This window comes from Eublepharis macularius, chromosome 2 (assembly GCF_028583425.1).
Source record: "Eublepharis macularius isolate TG4126 chromosome 2, MPM_Emac_v1.0, whole genome shotgun sequence".
NCBI classification, from domain to species: Eukaryota; Metazoa; Chordata; class Lepidosauria; order Squamata; family Eublepharidae; genus Eublepharis; species Eublepharis macularius.
In genome coordinates, this window is record NC_072791.1 from 17,245,518 (window position 1) to 17,266,284 (window position 20,767).

Sequence of the window (20,767 nt, forward strand, 5' to 3'; positions counted from 1 at the left end):
GTAATGTTTCATACCAGCACAGAACAGCCAGTAGGTTCTACTGCTCTTCCCAGTGTGGTGCCGGCCTGCCTTTCACCCAGCATATCAAATGAGTTACTTAATTGAATTCTTACAATAGATGAACCCCAGTTTCTCACGTTGAGGGATGAAACACTGTGTAGAAAACAAAAGGTAGATTTTAACAGAAAGTGCCATAATAGGACTAGCTGCATATTTGAATATTGTTGAATTTTCTAACATCAAACTCCTCAATAGCATATTATCTGTCATATTCAAGTGACAAAATTGCTCATATTTAAACAATAAAAATATTGCATATGTCTATACTATGCACAAGAATGAAATGGTATCAAATGCTGTACATTCTTACATAAAAGTCTCCCTACCACACATTTTGAGTGAGTAAAACCTTGTCTGAAAGAGCTTTTCATATCCAGTAAGACAGAATATTTCATTGTGGTTGTGTTATTCTCCAAAATCTCCATTTTGTTTTTGTTTTTTGGCACGACTGAAAAGTTCTCAGGAAGGGACAGAAAGAATATTGTGTTTTCTTAACTCGTTCCTTTTTCCTGAACCTTTGTGTTTCTAGCCACGCATTAAGTCTAGCAGTAATGACTGCAGTCCCAAGTCATCTTTTGATCTTCAGCTTCCAAGGCAACAAAATCGCATTCTTTTAGGTCTCCAGAAAAACATTATTCATTTGAAAGCTAAGAGTTGACTTCTGCCTGTGTGGCACTACAGCCAAATAGTTTTCTGTTTTACTGTCGTCGTCGTCTCCCCCCCCCCCCCCCCCGGCCTCCCTATGATGCCATTTGCTTCTGTCATGAGAATAGTTAATGCTTCCTACCCTGCTAGCCTTTTCCTGTCTCAAATGTTTTAGCTAAAGTTTCCGTTGGAAGTATATGCACATGAATTTTCTTTTGTCAGGATGCCTGTCTTTTAAATAAGATAAGATGCTTTAGAAATATGGAGCATAGATATGGTTTCTGCCCTCGCAGGATGTGCTGGTTCACCAGTGCGGAATGAAACTGTGGGGTGTGCGTTTAGTTTTCCCTTGTTCAGCCTGTATCCTATTAATTGTTAAGGTTCTTGCAGGCTTCAGTGTTATGAAATGTCAAGCAGAAGATGGGGAATGTTGACTGTGTGTGTGTGTGTACATACACTTACGCAATGTATATATGGGAAACGGGATGCCCTATGTGACTCCATCGAGGGCACCTTGTTGTCGGTTGCGGTCTGTTTTAGCTCTCAGAGGAAGGAGAGCTTCATATTATGGTTGGTTTGTACAAAATGGATTTCTTCAACAATACCATTTCATCCATTCTTCACTCATTGTTCTTTCTTTGTTAATGAAAGATCATTCATTCTTATGTTATGCAACTAGTTATTGTTAGAAGTGATTCATCTAGTTTCTAGACAATACGAAGAGACTTCTTTGCATCAAATCAGTTTTAAAAAATGAGGCTTTGAGTTACCACTGTTCTGTCTGCTGTGCTCAGGTGATTGTTCCCCTACATCTCTTCTCTCCCTCGATGCCTAGCATCATGTTCAGAAGTCAGATGGGTACAGCTCTCCCTGGATTGTACCACATCAAAATTCAGATGGTGATTGTATATTTAAATATTTGTGCGTATGTAAAAACTAAATAAAAAATAAAATTATGCCTGTAGCAATCTTCCATGTTGGGGAGGAAGAATATGGCTATAGCTTTTGCCGTGACATACTAGATTTCCACATTCTTAATGCAGTTGAGCATTGAAACATGAGATCCCACCTGCTTTCTGAGATGGTATAATCCGGAAGTTTTATCAAATGCTTTTTCTGAACATGGAGATCTGTTCCAAGATTCAGAGAGGTAAAGAGAAGATGTTTACTAGTGGGTAGGTGGAGCCTTGCAGATGGTTACTTAATTGCTCTTGAACAAGTAATGATTGAGTCTCGGTAGAGCAACTCAGAGGTGCTTTTGTTCCTGCTAGCGTTAATTTGGCCTGGCCTTATTCACATTTTCTTTATGGGCAGAGATGGTATAGCCAGCACTGCCTCCGCAAATCCCAGGAGATTTTGAGGGTAGTGCCTTGGGGAAGTGAAGTTCGTGAAGGATGAGATGTCACTTCTGGGTGATGCTCTAGGAATTTCCCCAAGTATTTGTGGTAAGGTTCATAGAGATTTGTTAGAAATAGAGTTACATGATGGGCAGAAGCTAACCGGTAATCTCTTACCATCACAGCCAGGAAATACTTGACCTGTTTTCCAGGTTTCGCACCTGTTGAAGGCACGGAAACTGACTTTAAAATTCAAGAGGGTAGTCTGCGCTGAAATGGTAATGAGCACTGTGTTCTGTCTTGCAGTGACGACCTCTTTAATGCAGTTCAGCTAAAAGATAAGTAAAACGGGGCTGTAGACTGGTATGGTAAAAATCTGGACATAATGGTGCAATCATGCCCCTTGTTGTATCCTACCAGCCCTTACTTGTGAAACCTGCCCAGTGGTGGAGGCAGGGGTGAACTGAAAAAGGAGAAGAGCAAAATGACTAAGCTGAATGACTCTACGGTTCACTATACTATCCCTTATTTATTGGAATCCCTACGTTTGTTTTTTTTTACCAGCAGCTTTTATTTTGCTGTGCATCAAAAACCATTACTATTCATTTCATTTGACGGTGAGGCTTCCCTGTCCATCTCATATGCTTGAAATCCATCACGATGAAGTACTTAGCAGTGTTGGCGTGTTCACATTTTCTTCAAAGTAACAAACTGCTTCCTTGAACATTCTCCCTCTTCACTAGGTTTTAGGAATGTGTTGTGATTTCTATCAACCCTTTCCAAAACGGAAGTGGAACTAAAGCTGTTCTGGCACCTACTAATCCTGACTGTGGTCTACCTTCCTGTTTTGCGGGAAATCGTAATTTACCCTTCCTTATAAATGTGAAAACGGATCCGTTTACTGCACGTAACCTTTTGACTTGGAAGCGTTGTGTTTCTTTGGCTGGATGCTGCCCTTGCGGGAATGACTTTAACTGGTATTAGAAAGAAACGTTAGCTTAGCAGCAAGGACAGTAGTCACTAGAGAGGTCGGTGTGTAGCCACTGGCAGATCTGTGTACAGCTTTCCTGGAAAGACAAAGATGTACTCTAGTAACAAAATTTAAAATAGATGCTGCATACTGAAGCTAACCTGCTTCTGTAATAGAATAAGATTGTCCGGCTGAAACTTATTGAGCCTGGATGTTGTTGATGCAGTTAGAAAATTTTTCAACGCTAGGGTTGTCAGCAGCTCTTTTAGCTCAGAACAAACACATCATAACAATGACTTTTGATTTCAGATATTGGCTAATAAAATCTCCCTGATGGGTCCTAGAAAAGATGCAACCTTGTAATATTGTTGGATTAAGGCATACGTTAAGTTTCCATTTGTGTCCTGCCTTATGGCACACATCTCCAGGGGGTCTGTTAATAATAAATAAAGAAACACTCTTATTTTAAGTGTAACTTAAAACAATCCGCATAAAATGTGCAAGTCCAACTCTTTTAGAATGAGGGTATAAGAATGAGAAATTTAACTCTGAATATTCAGTTAAACATTCTTTTTGTCTTGTAAAAATTGGTTCCATTATAATCAGTTCTGTACCCTATGATTTTTAAAATTCAAGTGTAAGGGTTTTTTAACAATAAAAAGTGATACCTCCTGCAACAAAGATACATGGTTCCCACTCTTCCCCATAATTCATATACGTTGTGGGGTATTAGCTGTGATAGTTTACTTTAGAAGGGTGTATTGCCACCACCTATATGGGGAAGGGGGATGAGAAAGCAAGAAAAAGGCTTACCCTTAGTAGTAAGCTCATAGCTGAGAAGGGGTGTATGATTCGGTATTCCTGAGTCTAACATATACCTGGGAAAAAATGCCTGTTGGGAATTTGGATATAGTCAGCTTATTTGGGTATATTCAGATAAACTTGTATTTACGTTCCGGAATAATCCGGATGTATTTGGGGATCTCTGAGGATCTCATTTTAAAAGTTGCAGCAGCTTGTCCCCCACCACTGCCCTTATAGACTTTGCAGGCTGAAGATGGAGGGACACAAGGGAAAAGAAACAAACAGTTCCGTAACAGACTAACTACAAAGAACTACTTAATACACAATAAATATCAGTGAAAATCGTCTTGTTAGTCAGTTTCTCTTGTCTTATTTGTTAATTCCTCAATGCAATTTTGAAGACACATTCACTGCCAAAACAAAACATTGAGGCAATCACATACAGTCAAGCAGTGAACAAAAGCAACCAAGGTCACAAAATTCACAGCAAACTCAAAGTAGTCAAGCAGATTATAATAAAGTGCTGAGTGCCCATGAACAGTCAAGATGTGTTGCATATATAACAATAAGATAAAGTGGCCAGTGCTTATTCGTATAAAGTGACAGTGCCTCATTACAAGATAATAAATATCTGGAGTGCAAAAATATGCCAAGTATACAAAATCCATTAGGAACCATGTCCATTAGATCCAAGAGGGATAATACTCTAATATATTCTGCTGTATAATTGCAGCGGGTGTGTTAGCAGTCACGTCCCGTTTCCGGTACCCTTCTTCCTGGCAGTTATAAAAATCAAGAATGACAATACATCATAAGAGATATCTCCGGCATATGTCAAACATTTTGAGGGTGGAGGGAGGCAGCGTTACTATGTGTATGTGTCAGTGTTGCTTGCTTGCCGTATGCTACTGCCAAGTCTAGCTGCTGCCCTGAGATTACTGGCTTGCTAGGTTGAATGCTGGGATTTTCTGGTTTGCTGTTGGGATTGCATTGTCCCTGGGTTCCACCTGGCATCTTTGAATGACAGTGGCTCTGCGGGGCTTGTAACAGTGTCCCTTGATCCAGTTTGGTTCTGCTGGGATTGTCTATTTTGATAGTGGTTCTAGTGGGATTCTCTGGTTTGACGCTGGTACTGTTGGGCTTTGTTGGTTCTGTTTGCATTGGGAGGCTTTTGATCAGTGGTTGCTGATGTGTGTCTGGCTAAGGCTTCCTGTGTCCTGGAGAAAACCTTGGAGTTTTCTACCATAGGCAACAATGGAGTGTGGCTGGGGTCAGCTTGTTTAGGGGCCTGTAGAGGTGGACCCTTCAATTCAATTCACTTTAAAATACAGAGGTTTTTAGCGGACAGCCAGGACTAGGTTTGCTGCAATTTTAGTGTAATCTGCTTGAAAAGTGGCCCCTCAAGTCCCTCGGGAAGATTGCCCCATGGGAATAATGGAACTGAATATGTTCAGAATTCTGAACTCTATACCGGTATTTTTGGACCCAAATATTGGGAATACCTAATATATATATGGTATTCCGGACACCTGAATCTAAATAGTACTGAATTTTTTTTAATGCACACCCCTATCGCTGAGACACTTAAACCGAGGGCTTCCAGGCTTGCGTTCTTGGGCGCTAAACTGGTGAATTCTCTTTTGACGCATTAGCACATTGGGGTAAGTATTAAGCTCCAACTCGCAAGGCACAGAAAAGGTGAACCTATTGGGTCAGTCACAGCTTGTCTAGAGCTCTCTCAGCCCTACCCACCTCACAGGGTGATTGTTGTGGGGCTAATAATAACATACTTTGTAAACTGCTCTGAGTGGGCATTAAGTTGTCCAGAAGGGCAGTATATAAATCAAATGTTATTATAGGAGTATTGCAAGCTCCTATTTCAACCTAATGATAAACCGTGCTACCTGCCTACTGCATTCAGTGCACGTGTGTGGAGGAGGGGAGCAGAAATCTGAGCTGTGTTGGACTCTTCTCCATGTACGGTCTCAGACTGAGGTCTTTCACATTACCTACCGCCAGATTCTTTCAGCAGGAAATGCCTGGGATTGAACACGGGTCCTTTTGAATGCCAAGCAGATGCATTGCCACCGAACCCTGACCCCTCCCCCAGCACGTATCTGTATCTCCACTGTGTCTGGAGTGAATGTGCCTGAGACCTGAGATCCCTTTCAGGCATTCCTTTTTGTCTTTAGCTTGCTGTGAGCGTTGCCGCCATGAGGCGTTGCACCTGGAAGATGAATAGATAAAAATTCTGTAGCATGGAGAGCTTATGCTTCATACCCTGTAAAAATAATTTAAATGCTTATATATACCTAGCATAGGCATACAGTGGGTGGGGGGAGATTTTCGGATGGGTAGCCATGTTGGTCTGCAAGACTTGAGTCCCTGAAAGCCTTGTTGGTCTTTGAGCCCTGTAATAGGGGGAAGATTAGCTTTGAGCTCTTTAAAGATGCTTTAGAACCTGGCACTATTCAGAATCCTGATCCAGGCGTCTGATTCCAATTCATAAATTCCCCCAGGCACATGGCCACTTGCCGCAGACTTGGATATGTCATTGTTTACCAGAACTCGGTGAATGTGTAGAGAAAAAACGGAAATGAAAGGAAACCCACGTAGAAACAGCACAGAAGGGAAGTCTTTTTAGTTCCAGGGAGGACGTGTATGAATGAACAAAGTTGGGCAAGCCATAGCATACCGGTGCCATCACCCTCTCGGAGCCCCATCTTGATTGGCTCAGTTGACCAACTCATTCACCTGCATCTTGTGTAAAGCCGCATTTTAGCCAGGGGTGGACTTGGAGGTTAAAATGGCCCTAGAACAAGCGATGCGGAGCGGCCCTTGTTGCACCTCGAGCTGAGGCTGCAGGGCCATTCAGCTCAGCAGCACCAACATGGCCTCTTTCTGCAAACTAGAAGAAGGCTATTGGTGAATTGACATCCATCGTCATTACCACCGAAGGGTCCACGCCAAGTGGCCTAGGAGGCACTGATAACATTTGCTGGGGCTTGGCTGTATGTGCTTTTTGCCGCCAGTGGCTGTCTAGGGCAGCAGCCCGCCAGGAAACTTCTCTGTCAGTCGTATGGACACTCCACCCCTCTAATTTCAGCAATAGATACAAAGTTTCTCATGGTATTTTGATTCTGTCCCAAGTTTCTTGATACTGAAGCGAGCATAATAACGGCAGGTCTTTCTGAAAGCATTAGTCCTGGCTTGCTCATCTCATGGACACTTGGACTTTTTGGCCAGCATTTGGGCATGCAGGATCCTATATGGATGTCATCTAATCGTTGCAAAATCTTAATACGACAGATTGCTCAGAAGAAAGTCCTGCCCATGTTGACTTCTGCATGAATAGACCTCTATGCATGCATGAAATTCACTTCTGAGATGATAGTAAAGAGTCTTAAAGGTGCTACTGGATTCTTTACTATTCTGCTACTACAGACTAACATGGCTAACTCCTCTGGATCTATGACTTCTGGGATGACGTCTGACTGTGAGCTAGCTAGTATAAACCTGATCAGCCCCTACACTGAGTGATGAAATGTTTGCGTGGAACTACCAGCCGACAAAAGCATGGAAATACCAGCCGACAAAAGCATGCAACAAATTCTGTGCCTGTGAAATCTTACTGAGAAGCGAGCCCCGCTGAGTTGAACCTTGTGGCTTCAATCTTCTCAGTCTGCAATCTCTTTGGGACTAGCACCTTGGCAAATCCTGAACTTTAACTGCCTTTTCAGACACATCATAACTTACGCATTCCTCTCTTTACGACCCTTCCCAGTTAGAAGAAAGTTCTGTAGTTTCAGTAGCTATTCTAGGTGAATAGGCAAACCACAGGTAATATTAATATAGCAAGAGCGTTTTGTCTTCTTAAGCACCTAGCAACCTCTGTTTACATGTTCTCTAATTATCCAAATGAACTCAGTGTCCCTTGAAACACGTTGATAGTTGAGCGTGCATCTTTACAACTTGCATGGGATCGAGCGGAATTTCTGTTCTTTTGGAGATATCATGTGCTTATTTGCTTTCTTGGTTCCTGGACAGAGGTAGCTTTGTTGTTCAAAGCGAAATCCCAAAACAAAAGCCATGTAATACAGTACCTTTTTCTGAAGGCCCAGTCCAAATAACCCAAAGGTATTATGTTGCTTTTGTGTTCAGTTTCTGCAGAAATTCAGCTGTTGAGCTGTAAATGAGCCCTGTGTGCATAGGTGGGTAACTTTGCATGTTGGCAAACAGAAAATGTAAATGAACTGCTTTTTCAAAAGCTCTGTAGCCTGCTTCATTCCACTGAGTTGATGGCTTTTGTGATGGCAGAGAAGTTCTTGGTAATAACTCTTCTAAAATGGAAACATTTTCCTTCTAATGAACTGTGATTCCCAGGTGGCTTTTAATGTTCCATTCATCTTCTGCATTTCATAGTCAGAGAGACTTGGAGCTAACTAGATGTTGCGGCATCTTCGTGTCCACCATGGGGACACAGCACCATTTCAAGGCGAGGATTCTCTTCTCTCAGAAACACCATGGGACCTAATTCTGAAAGCCAACCAGATGGTGCCGTAGCTGGGCAGAGACCCAGGTGGGCTTCTCTCAGATGAAGCTTGAAAACAATATGTGCAGGGGAGAGACGGGAGTTGTGAAGGCAAGGGGCAGCGCTTATCAGGAGAGGAGGGAACAACCAGGGGCAAAGACCGTGGTGTCTGCAAGCACTACCTTTGATGCCACCAGGGCTCCTTTGTCCCGTCCTCCCCCCCCCACACCTTCCCCAGCCGCACCATCTTCGTACCTCCTTAGCTGGAGAAAAACCGCCTGGGCCTCTGCTTAGCCAAGGCACCATGTGGTTGGATTTCAGGATCGGGTCCTTGTGCCATTTTTGGAAGCAGAAAATCCCATCCTAAAAATGGCGGCATGTCCCTGTGGTGGACGTGAGGATGCCATTATGTCTGGTTAGGTTCTTTGAAAGACCTTCGGAGTCGTCTTCTCGGAACAGCTGTTGAGTGCAGGAATATAGAACTGCACGGTCCCAACAGAGGGCCATCCAGCTGGGCTGAAGGATGGCCAGTAAAAGAGAGCCCTTCCCCCCCTCCTGAGGCTGTCTGTTCTAAAATAAATGGCCCAGGATCTCCCTAGCTGCTGCCGCAGATTTGCCAGCAGGTGTTATGAAAAAACACCCTTTACACAAGTTACTTTTTTTGTTTTTACATTGCAGAGTAACTGTTGTTTGTATTCTCATAATTATAGAAATGAACTTGTTTCCTTTATTCCACATCGTTATTCTCTTGGAGATTACCAGATTTATTGTTAACAGTATGTAGTGACGAACAGATCCTAAAAGAGGTGGCGGTCCAGCATTCTCACATGCTGAGTGATAAATAAACTTAATGCTCTGGGTATGTCTGCTATGTATAATTGGCCCTCATGTTGCTAACACTTAACATGCACTTACCTCTAGGTGTAACTATGGCTGGCAAGGACAGTTCTGTGATGAGTGTGTCCCCTACCCAGGCTGTGCTCATGGGAGTTGCAATGACCCGTGGGAGTGCAAATGTGAAACCAACTGGGGTGGGCTGCTGTGCAACAAAGGTACTGAACTCTCATTCATAGTAGAAAATTAAATCTCATTACTAACTGGTGACCGAGTAGCGGTTGTTTATGCAAGCGTGTGTTTACTACTAAGAGCATCTGTTTTCTTAACTCTCTCGAGTCACATTCCTGCTTATATACAGCAGGCAGACTTTTGAATCATAAAGCTGACCGTGCAAGGATTGGGTCAGGCATTGGTTGCTATGAGGTTGGGGGTGGTTCTGTCCTCTTTGCCCAATGGGCAGAGGGCAGCAATTGAGTCGAAATCAGTAAAAGGGGCGAGTGTGTGTGTGAGAGTGTGTGTGTCTGAGAGAGAGCACGCCTTTACTCTCTTAAAAAGAAAGAATTCCAAATAGTAGTTTTGTGACTTCTCATGTCAAATGATTCCCCCTCTTTTTTCTATTCTAGACTTAAACTATTGTGGAAATCACCATCCGTGTGTGAATGGTGGAACCTGTATGAACACAGAACCTGATGAATATAGCTGTGCTTGCCAAGATGGTTACTCTGGAAAGAACTGTGAAATTGGTACTAGGAGATTGTATTTATTTTACTGTGTTTACACTACTGCTACCTCTTTCTGCTGGATTACACTGTTACTACATGCCCTACTTTTTAAAAAAGAGACGCTGAATGTTTTGGGACATTCCTTAACAGTTTCAGAGACCTTCTCCCATCCTCGTATCTTACCATCTTTAGTGATACAGGGAGGAGAAGAGTCTTTTCTTATACAGTAACTGTAAACTCGTGCAGATTTTTACGTTTGCTTGTCAAGCAACCAGCCTCCCCATATACCTTATACAGGGAGGGATCCCTGTACGCAGCTCGGACGATTCAAAAACAGGGAAATTAATGCATTTTTGCCAGTACCTCCGAAGTGACTAACCAAAACCAGCCAAATGGTAATGTTCAGATTACTGACTTTTCAGAACCCCATGCAAACCGGCAAGAAGGTAGTTTTGTTCCTTAATCTCACCCCTCATCGATGTATTCGGGGCCATTATACACAGTGATCCTCCTCTCTTCCACCCTTCTGTGGTATCATCCAATCTTTTTGAAAATCTGCCAAGCCAATCAAACCTCCAGTGGCCAATCAGAACCCATGCTTTGCAAAAGCCCCACCTGGTCCCACCCACTTTCTAAAAACACTTAGCAGGCACTATGGAAGATGTCAACGGGCACAGTTGTCCCACAGGTACCACATTGGGGACCCCATCCTAGCATTCTGGTGATTGATTACTTCAGAGGCAGAGAAAACCATTGCTAAATCTGCAACATATTTCTGGTAGAATTACCATACGTGAAATCCCTGAATTTATACATGAAATAATGCCTCTTTTTAACATGTTCAGAATAGTAGTGCTAAAGCCAGATGTCGTCTCTATTGAAGATTGTTTTCTTTTCTCATTAGCTGAGCATGCTTGTGTATCAAATCCTTGTGCTAATGGTGGAACCTGCCATGAAATTTCATCAGGGTTCAAATGCCAGTGCCCGTCAGGATGGAGTGGACCAACGTGTGCCATTGGTAGGTACAGCTTGGCCTCTAAGCAGTGCGATTCTGACTTGTTGGTTTAATAAATTGTTCACGTATTGCACTAGACTAAATTTCCCACAGTTGCGCTATCGATACAGTTGTCCTTACAGAAAAGTATAACGCTTAGTTGAATGTGAAGAGCAGCTGCATCATGCTTCCTCATTCTGGTCTGCTGTTAGGTTTGTCTCCTGATTAAACAAGTTTTGTTTGTGTGAATTTTAATTCTTTTCATTAAATCTGCATAAAGTACCCAAAAGAGTACTTTTTAAGAGAGAAGCGCACTTTATTTTTAGATGATGGATGGAAGTGTGTTTGTCAGGAGTTTTTCAATTCCACACAACTTTGTTCATTCTTCTTGACCTCTGTAGTGCCACATTTATTATTACTGTTTTATGTGCTTTTAATATGTACTTTAGTTTTGGTTTTAATTGCTTTTAGGATACATATTTTTATAATTTTTGTTTTAACTGTTGGCTGCTTTGATGGCCCTCTTTGAATGGAAATATAATTTGGGATTGCTTCTAAGGGACAAACAACATGTTACTTTTTTGGCAAGTCAGGTTGGCGTTCCCAGGAAAACAAATACCGTTGCAGTTTCAGAGTTATGCAAATAACTCCATGGCAGGGGCATTTTAGCTAGGGAAGATGGCAAGGGGCAGAGGCAGGAGTTCCACCCATGCTACATTTTCATACCAAATTGGGCTCCTGCCAGTGTTTTAAAACAACATTCCCAGTAGCTCCCGTGAGACTGCAAGGAAAGTAAGTCTAGGAAATTTCAGCCCGACTTACCAAAAATGTACCATGTGCTTTGGCCCTAACCATCATTGCAGCAGCAAAGGCTAACTAGAAAGTCACAGCAGAAAGCAGTGGTCCTGGCTTTTCCTCACAACTGACAAGTAAATGGAAAGAAAGTTTTTGGTACCCAGTTGCTTTAGGTGGTAGAGTTTTATGGGTGGCACAAGACACCATCTACACTGGTATTGAGTTTCTTTCCCTGTATTGAAAGCTTGAACCATTATTACTTGACTCCTGATTTCTGTATATGATGAAGAATTACTGTTGAGGGAAAGAAGGGAGTCCTTTTTCTTTCAGCTAGCTCTGGCCCTCTTCAAAAATGTATCTTGCACAGAGGGCTGTTTAAAAAAAAAAAAAGTAGCAGGTATGCAACTTTTAAATTTTAAACCAGGGAACATCCTCTTCCCAATCAAGCAAGAACTGCATCGTCCTTTTGGTATTTAACAGCTACACAAACAAGGGACTAACGAATCTAACGAGCAGCTGAACTTGTTCGCTCCCAGCAGGCATATGTGAACTTGAATTACGCGCATTTGCTCCTTAGCAGCAGAGCATAAACAGGTTAACTATGTTCTCTCAGCAAGGATTTCTAAAATATTTCTACCATCAGTTTTTTGATGCTATTACAATGGAAGTGCATACGTTAATATTGAAGTTAGGTTGGGAAGATGTATTAGTGCTTGTCCTAAAAGGTTACTGAATAAACTCTGGAATGCCTGCGCTTGGAAGGCTGCTTTCCACGTTACGTCTTCGTTTTAAATCACAGGATTATTCCTGCAAGTCCCTTTCATAAAATCATAACTGGCACTTAGGGTAGTTGCTCTGCATAAAGGACTAAAGTAGGCATGCGTGTCATCTTTTGATGTGGGAATGGCCTTGCGTCAGAGCTTGAGTTAATGGCTTTCAAAATTATCCACGGGGGTTGATGGCCTCTCCTCTCGGAGATGGCTGGGACCTCTTTGCCTTGAACAGTCTGTATATGGTCTCCAGTTGCCTCAGACCCTCTTTCCCTCCCCAGATATTGATGAGTGTGCATCTAACCCTTGCGCCAGTGGCGGAACTTGTGTTGATCGCATTAATGGGTTTGAATGTATATGTCCACAGCAGTGGATTGGGTCAACCTGTCAGCTTGGTAAGTCTGGACACTCGAAGGGGACTTAACAAGGTGATTCTGGGGGGGGGGGGGGACCCGTTTACATTTGCTTAAACGATTGAAACATCTGTAAAATGTATGTAAGTGGTCAATTTCATGTCTTAGTTGCTTAATTTAAACACTCCCCAAGAGTTGATCTAAAGTACTAGTGGCTACTCTGTTCGCTACCTCTGAGTTCCAAGGCTGGTTACTGTGTGTGCCGTGTGAAGCGTTCTTCCCTGCCTTGAGGAGTTGCCTAATGCAGTGGATGAAGATACCTCTGGCATGATAGTAACAGTAGCTGTGGTGGCTGTAACAGGGGCTTTCCTGCACTGTTAAGTTACTGCACCTTGGTGCGGTGTAAGTTTTGGCTCAGGTCGCTCTGGTGTGCTCTCCATTCTTGCATCTTGCTTGACCCATTTCTCCCCCTCGCCCCAGCCCGGTGGTGTGTGCATGCCTCTGGACTCCGGGAGCCCTGTAGATGAGTGGTCGGGGCTACACTTTGCTAACCTTTGACACACACACACCCAAAAATTGGGAGTACATGATTAAGCACTCTCTCTAGAAAAGAAAAGTGGTATGTTTGTTCCAAGGATGAGGGTATACATATATTGCTCTTTGACAAGTGAGACCTCAAGAATATCATTCTGGATTGCAAGTGACAATCAAGAAGCAAACTTGTAATATGAATGAAGGATTTTATTTTATATTGTGTTTTATGTTATAGCGGAGACCCCATTCTTTCTCTGAATTAGCGCAATTCCGGCCATTTTTACATGCATTCCTATACACAGCTGGATATATGGTGGCAGTAATAATAACCACAACATTCAATTTCTATACCACCCTTCAGGACAACTTAGCTCCCACTCAGAGCGGTTTACAAAGTGTGTTGTTCTTATCTTCACAACAGTCACCCTGTGAGGTGAGTGGGGCTGAGAGAGCTCTGAGAGAGCTGTGACTGACCCAAGGTCACTCAGCTGGCTTCAAGTGGAGGAGTGGGGAATCAAACCCGGCTCTCCAGAGTAGAGTCCCACACTCTTAACCACTGCACCAAACTGGCTGTCTGGTAGATCCGTGTCAAACTCCCTTAGTGTAACCACTTACAGTTCCTCCAATATTAAATGGTCCTCTTGAGTGAAATAAGATACTCGAGATCATTCCAATAATCTGTGTCAGCTACTTGAACTGGAACTAAAAACCAAACCTTTTAATTCTTGAGCCTTGCTTATAGGGAAGTGGATGCTGCATGCTGAAAATATCAGTAAATGTGTATCAGAATCATAATTGGGTCCCTCCTCTTGCAAGCGGTTGCGCAGCTGATACTTGGAAAGTGTGGAAGCTTTGCTTTGGTGCAAGGGCATCCTATTGCTGGGTTTGTTCTTCACTCTCTGCTTTTCTTTCTCTTCTTTCACAGATGCTAATGAGTGTGAAGGGAAACCCTGTCTTAATGCTCATTCTTGCAAAAATCTTATTGGTGGATATTACTGTGACTGCATTCCGGGATGGAAAGGACTAAATTGTCACATCAGTCAGTATTTAATCTTTAGTATATGCATTTGACCCTAAAAGAGCTTTTACTCGTAATTCCTATCTTAAGACTTCTGTTTCGCTTCTTGAACCACTGCAATCTTCTCAAAGGACCATCTTGTGGTGCCTCCTTTAGCAGTTGTTTCCTTGCATCAAAAGCCTTAGCTTTGGGATTGTGGAATGAACTAACTAAAAGTAACTAAATCTGGCCTTGGAACACTTGTTCAGATGTACTCTTTGGTCACCTCCTTTTGCATTTCAGCTGAAATAGAATTAGCATTTTTGGTTCTCTCAGACTTGTGTTGTTGTGAACCCTTCTTCTGGAAAACATCAAATTGATCACTGATACGATGAACTCGGGCACTGCTTGCTTTCATTCTATTCATTCCAGTGCGGCTCCCAGCTTTCTGGTATTTCTAACGTCTTTGCATATTTGTTCCATAGATATTAATGACTGTCGTGGACAGTGTCAAAATGGCGGGACTTGTAAGGTAAGACTGAGTCTTTTAAGTTCACTTGAATTGTTTAAAGTACTATGAGCTTCCATCGCAAAGTAAGAGACAACAGCATAGCAAGTTTAAGGGAAGGATAGCAGATGGGCAATTATCTCCTGTCCTGGTGGGGTACATTATTATTAATCATTATTATTTAAAACATTTCTAGGTCATCTTTCCACCCAATTTAAGGTCCCCAAGGTAGCAAACAATAACATTACAATAAGATTAAAAATACATATAGTATATACAGCAGTTAAAACACTTAGATATGTGGACATGAAAGAGTCAGGGAGAGCAGGCAAAATAGAAAAGTCTTTCGCCACTGGAGGAAGATAATAATAGAACAGGGGGACTGATCTCCTTCAGGAGGTATTTCAGTAGTTTTGGTGCCAAGATGCGTTTTTGTGTTGCCACCTATCTAGCCTCAAATGACGGGGCAGCCCATGCAAGGGCTCCAAAGATGGGTGTAGTCAGGGCTTTTTTTCAGCTGTAACACGGTGGAACGGAGTTCCAGAACCTCTTGAAAATGGTCACATGGCTGGTGGCCCCGCCCCCTGATCTCCACTGCGGAGGACAATCTAAACTCCCCTCTGTCTGGAGATCAGGGGGCGGGGCCACCAGCCACGTGACCATTTTCTCCTAGGGCAACCCACTGAGTTCCACCACCTCTTTTCCCAGAAAAAAAGCCCTGGGTGTAGTGCTTGTGTACATTCATGTGGGAATGTGGATCTAATCTGGGTCAGTTCCCTTGCTCAGCACAGCTGCTGCTCAAGAGCATCTAGTGGTCTGAATGCTTTCAAGAGCATAATATTTAAAATGCCTTCTGCTGTGAGAGCACTTAAGGTTGCTTATAGGTTCCCTTTTGGGGGAGAAAACTTGCAGAAGAATATCAGAAGCCCATGTTTGAGCTGTTGTAAGTGTTGGACTGGAAGAACTCCTACCCCAAAGCCTTCTGAAAAGATGTTTTGGAATTATCTGATAAATAAGCAGCCGCACTAGTTAGCATTTGCCTAAGAATTTTAAAAAATGAAAGCAGGAAACTACCAAACTGCCTTGTAGCTTTTCTGCAATATCCGCTTTTATGCAGAAGGTGAAGGCAGCTATAGAATCCAACTGCCTTTCTTTAAAAGGCTCCTAACTAATTTGAAATCTGAGTCAAAAGACTATGATTAGCTAAGTACAGAGTATCGTTAAAAACAATTGATTTAGACTTCGTAAAAGAAAATATCTCATACTGTGTGTGGGTAACACATTTGGTAATATGATCAGTTTCCTGTTTAATAGGCATTTGGACTTTCAGAAGCCTTTAACGCGTCTTCATTGCAGGATACGGTCATTGCATAGGACTAGTGCTAGGCGAGCAGCTTGTTGAAGGCGGGGGCAGAGAGTAGGAAGAAAGTCGCTTTTCACAGTGGAGAGAACAAAGGCAGTAGAAGGGCCAAGGAAGCAGGAGGCATCCATGAGTCTAGATTAAAAGCTGATGGAGACTGAGACCTTGAACTTATATTTCTGGTAGACTCTGTATGACAACATAGGCAAGGTAAAGTTTAATTCAGGCCAAGTTGCCAATGGACTTGCTTCAGAGAAACCAAATGAAAACAGTTTTCAGATAGTTAGCCATGTTCCGTCTGCAGTAGAACAGCAGGATTTGAACCCAATGGCACCTAAGCGACTAACAAGGTTTTCATGATAGAAGCTTTTGAGAGTCAAAGCTCCCTTCTTCAGATACAAAGAAGGCTACCTTTGAGAAAGGAGCTTTAACTCTTGAAAGTTTATACCCTGAAAACCTTGTTGGACTCTGAGGTGCCACTGGACACAAATCCTGCTGTTCAAATGAAAACAAGCGGAGATTTTAGTTTTATTTGAAGGAAATGTCCACACAGGTCTCTACAGTGAGCACAATGCATATTACTTTCAGCCTTTCCCTTTCTTTTAGGATGAGGTGAATGGCTATCGTTGCTTGTGCCGTCGCGGTTTCACCGGAAAGAACTGTGAAATAGAACTTGACGAATGTGCAAGCACCCCATGTCAAAATGGAGGACGTTGTGAGGATCTGGCCAACGGATTCCGCTGCCTGTGCCTGCAGGGCTTTTCGGGAGAATTCTGCGAGGTGAAGGCTATTTTGGACTTACTGTTAATAGCTGAGTTCTGGAGAGAAATGCATCCCATGTTTACTTCAGAGCAAATCGAGGCTGCTGTATTGTGGTTTAATGCAGTCGTTAATATCCTGTTTGATCAAGCAGATTTTGTTGCCCGGTGGCTGCATTATTTAGAGTCATAGTATAGCTGCATATTGCAGCTATAAAGTACTAGAAGCATGCATGTTAATCCTTTCTAAGGGGTTCTTGTTGTGGCCTGGAAATCACATTCCAGTGTAGCCTGTGGGTAACACCAAAAATGCATATGTGTGTGTGTGTTTTCTAGGAATGTGTTTGTGCACAAGTAGTCCCCCCTCCATATATGATCCAGGAGTAGTCCAGTTTTATCACTCTCAGCTGGTTTTCTCCATTTCTGGATTACATTGCAGGGAAGCAAGTTCCTCCTCAGGGGTACCAACTTCCCTATGAAATCCTGCATCATGTAGGACTAGGCTGTGGTAGTTCTGTTAACAAGATCAAGTTCCAAGCAACAGACTAGAAGACTCTGTACCATGTATGCCATTGGAGGAGTTAACACCCAAGGGCTCATTTACGAGGAAGTGCTGAATTATATTATATTTTTTGGCAAGTCAGGTTGCAGTTCCCCGAATCCAATTCACTTTCCCCCCACCTCACAGCAGCTGTGGGGAACGCCACTTTCAAAAATGGGAAGGTACTTGATTTGGCTTGGAAAGTCAATGTAGAGGGGAGAAAGGGCTCTTGCCTTCTCCCCCTCCCCCTGTGCTGCTTTCCCAAGCCAAAATGGCCCTAGCAAGCAGTGAGTTGTATACCTTTGAAGCTGTGCAATGGAGTATTATGAACGTGCGCAGTTCTGAAGTTATGGAAATATTTCCATGGCAGGGCCATTAAGGGTCAGGAAAACATTGGAAGTAGGAAGGCGGGAGCTGCTTCTCCTCCGGTGTCACAGTTCTCAGCCGAATGGGGTCCGGCTAATTATTAAAATGATAGTTGCTGCAGCTGCTCCGTGACTGAGAGTCTGATCTGGGTTCCTTTGACCCAACTTGCCAATATCTAAATAATGTAATTTGGCCCCAACTCTTGTACTGTTCTGCGCAGGAGGAGCCAGGAGAACACAGCTGAATTACACAGCCTCTTAGAAAAAGAAACTGGGTGGTGTGGACATGACTTCTAGGCACTTCCTGAGAGCCTTCAGACTGTTCTTGATTTGGTTCCTTTTCATTAGGTTCATGACTGAATTGCTTTTTATTTTTAGGCTTCTTAGTGAGATTTAGATCCATTCAGCTGAGAATGCATCTTGTTTTAGGTCTTCCTCTTTTCCTGCTGCTTTCCACTTTTCCTAGCATTATTGCCTTTTCCAGAGAGTCTTGCCTTTTCACGAAGCGACCAAAGTAAGATCGCCTCCGTTCGGTTATTTTAGTTTCTAGAGAGAAGATTATCAGATGAATAATAATGAAAGAATTTGGCAGCATGCCTTGGAGATTGCAGGAAATGCGCATCTCCGAAAGCCTTTAATCCCACTACTGAAGCAGAACAGTAAAAGGGAATCTTAAAAGTGGAATATGATGGAGTATCTTTCTCAGTTTTTCCTTTCAAAGTGTTTTTTTTTTTCTTCCTCTAAAAAAAAAAATTAAAGATGGGCTGACAGTCAACTGCAACTGTGTTTTAAAAAATAAATAAAACCTGTTTAAGTTTTCTAGAACCATAGCAAAAGTGAAGACAAGCTATCTTTTTGAAAGCTGTTCTTTTCCTTCCAGTCTAGAAACATAAGAACGGCTGGGTTTTACAGTATCGTCATGTCTGTCTTGCTCACATGCAGATGCTGCTTTAAGCGATTCTAGTTGACGTGAGACCACTGTGTTAAGATTAGTCGCTTCCTTAAAAGGATGTGTCTGTGTAAAGGTTTACATGGTGTAAGACTTGTTTAAGTTTGGCACTTTCACCCTCATCATAGTAACAAACCAGCTTTTTAACTACCTTGTTTTAAATGAGTATATTGGTGGATCTGGAAAGGCAAAAATATGCTTGCTGCTTATGAACAAAAAAAAAATGTGAACAGCCTTAATAAATGCTATGAGAGCAACACTGATCCAAGATGAAGAAATGAAAACTTTGTACAGCCCTGGCAAACATAGTGACCGCCATTGCTACACTGCATGGATTTGCATTTGGGAAAGAGTAGTTAATAATAATAATATCACGTGCTTATATACCTCTCTTCTGGACCAATTAGTGCCACGCTCAGAGCAGTGAACAAAGTAAGTGTTGTTATCCCCACAATGCAGCTGGGGCTGAGAGCAGTGGCTTACCCAAGGCCACCTGCAGAGTTCATGGGAGTTGACTAGCAATTTGCATCCCAGCCACTTACAACTAAACTACACAAGAAGAATTACACGAGGATGCTCAATTGAAGGAAGATGCAATGTTAGCCAGGAAGCGTTTGACTTTCACCTCTTTCTACAGAGCCGGCAAAGATCACTCCTCAGAGAGTTTAATTTCACCTCTCTACAGAGCCTGTAATAATCACTTCTCAGAGAGTGAGTTAATTGACAGGAGCCTTCTGGGAGGCGAAGAAGAAATTAACAAACCCTCTGAGGATGATCTTTGCTGGCTCTGTAAAAAGAGGTGAAATTCAATCTACACTTCCCAGCTAACATTGCATCTCCATTAACTTGAGATTCCTCGTGTAATTCGTCTCATGTAATTTAGCTCTCAACTACTATGCCACAGCAGTTAAAAGTATCTTAAATATGTATAAGTATACTTAAAATACTTGGTTAGAAACAATCCCCTTTTAAATCCTCTACTTCAAACACACCTTTAGACATGACATTATTCTCAGGACTGGTTTCTAGAATCACTATTAACAAATGTGATATTTTATACTCTTTTCCCCAAAGCCTACGATCAGAGGGGTGAACAATGAAACAATCACAATATAAAACCAAATAAATGGTGATAAGCTAAACCTTAAAACTTACCAGAACAAGAAAATGGAAGCAGAGTAACTGAGGCTTACTCTTTGCCCAGTGTCAGCAGGCAGTCTTTCACCCCTGCTTGTTAGTCCTCAAACCTCAATAATTTGAGCAGTGGGGAAGTGTTGATGGTAATGCCTTAGGAATTTTCTTCAATCTCTACGGTAAAAAAAGATTGGGGAAATTTCTAGCGCACCGGCCAGAAGTGATACTGGATTCCCTTGAAACTCCACCCTCTACAGGAACTGCCCCCCCCCCCCAAAATATCCTGACATTTTCAGTGCCGGACTGGCAACCCTAGAATAACCAGAAACTAAAGCAAAGCAAATGGTTAAGATGAATCTGCTAAAGAGAAGTTTTTGCTGGGCATGTGAGCGCTAACAACTAAGACATTTGGCAGACCGCTCAAAGGAGGATGTTCCAAAGACCTGGCATCCCAACACAGAAGTGGTTCCCCCCCAACTGCCTACTTGCAAGACTCCAGCGCTCCTGAAATATTCCTTCAGAGTCCCGTGTATCGAATGTTAGGTACTAGCTGCTTAGTTTCCAATGCAGTCGTGAAGTAGCTAGCAAAATCTCACCTAGTACAGAGGAGTGATTGCACTGTGTATCACCACTCCTCTACGTTACTGACTGCCCAACTTTTATCTTTACTGTCTTTCACTGGGGAGTGCAGAAAAGGGACAAAAGCGGGCAGGTTGAGCCTTGTCACTTCCACCTCTGTCTTGTAGTTTCAGAGGTCTATTATGTGCTCCAGTGTTAGTGTAGATGTATGGATGAGAACAGGG

At 42.6% G+C, this 20,767-nt stretch overlaps 1 protein-coding gene across 4 annotated transcripts in view; it reads left to right on the forward strand.

The window, feature by feature from the left end:
- Positions 1 to 20,767, forward strand: part of JAG2 (jagged canonical Notch ligand 2) — a 106,980-nt gene that overhangs the window by 60,031 nt on the left and 26,182 nt on the right. Inside the window, exons 6-12 of one of the 4 annotated variants that reach the window (XM_054971157.1) lie at positions 9,269 to 9,399; positions 9,808 to 9,927; positions 10,811 to 10,924; positions 12,747 to 12,860; positions 14,278 to 14,391; positions 14,835 to 14,881; positions 16,824 to 16,997. In XM_054971157.1, the coding sequence (XP_054827132.1) occupies positions 9,269 to 9,399; positions 9,808 to 9,927; positions 10,811 to 10,924; positions 12,747 to 12,860; positions 14,278 to 14,391; positions 14,835 to 14,881; positions 16,824 to 16,997 (814 nt within the window). The remainder of the gene's footprint in view (positions 1 to 9,268; positions 9,400 to 9,807; positions 9,928 to 10,810; positions 10,925 to 12,746; positions 12,861 to 14,277; positions 14,392 to 14,834; positions 14,882 to 16,823; positions 16,998 to 20,767) is intronic. The other 3 variants (XM_054971158.1, XM_054971159.1, XM_054971161.1) reach the window with 3 other exon arrangements.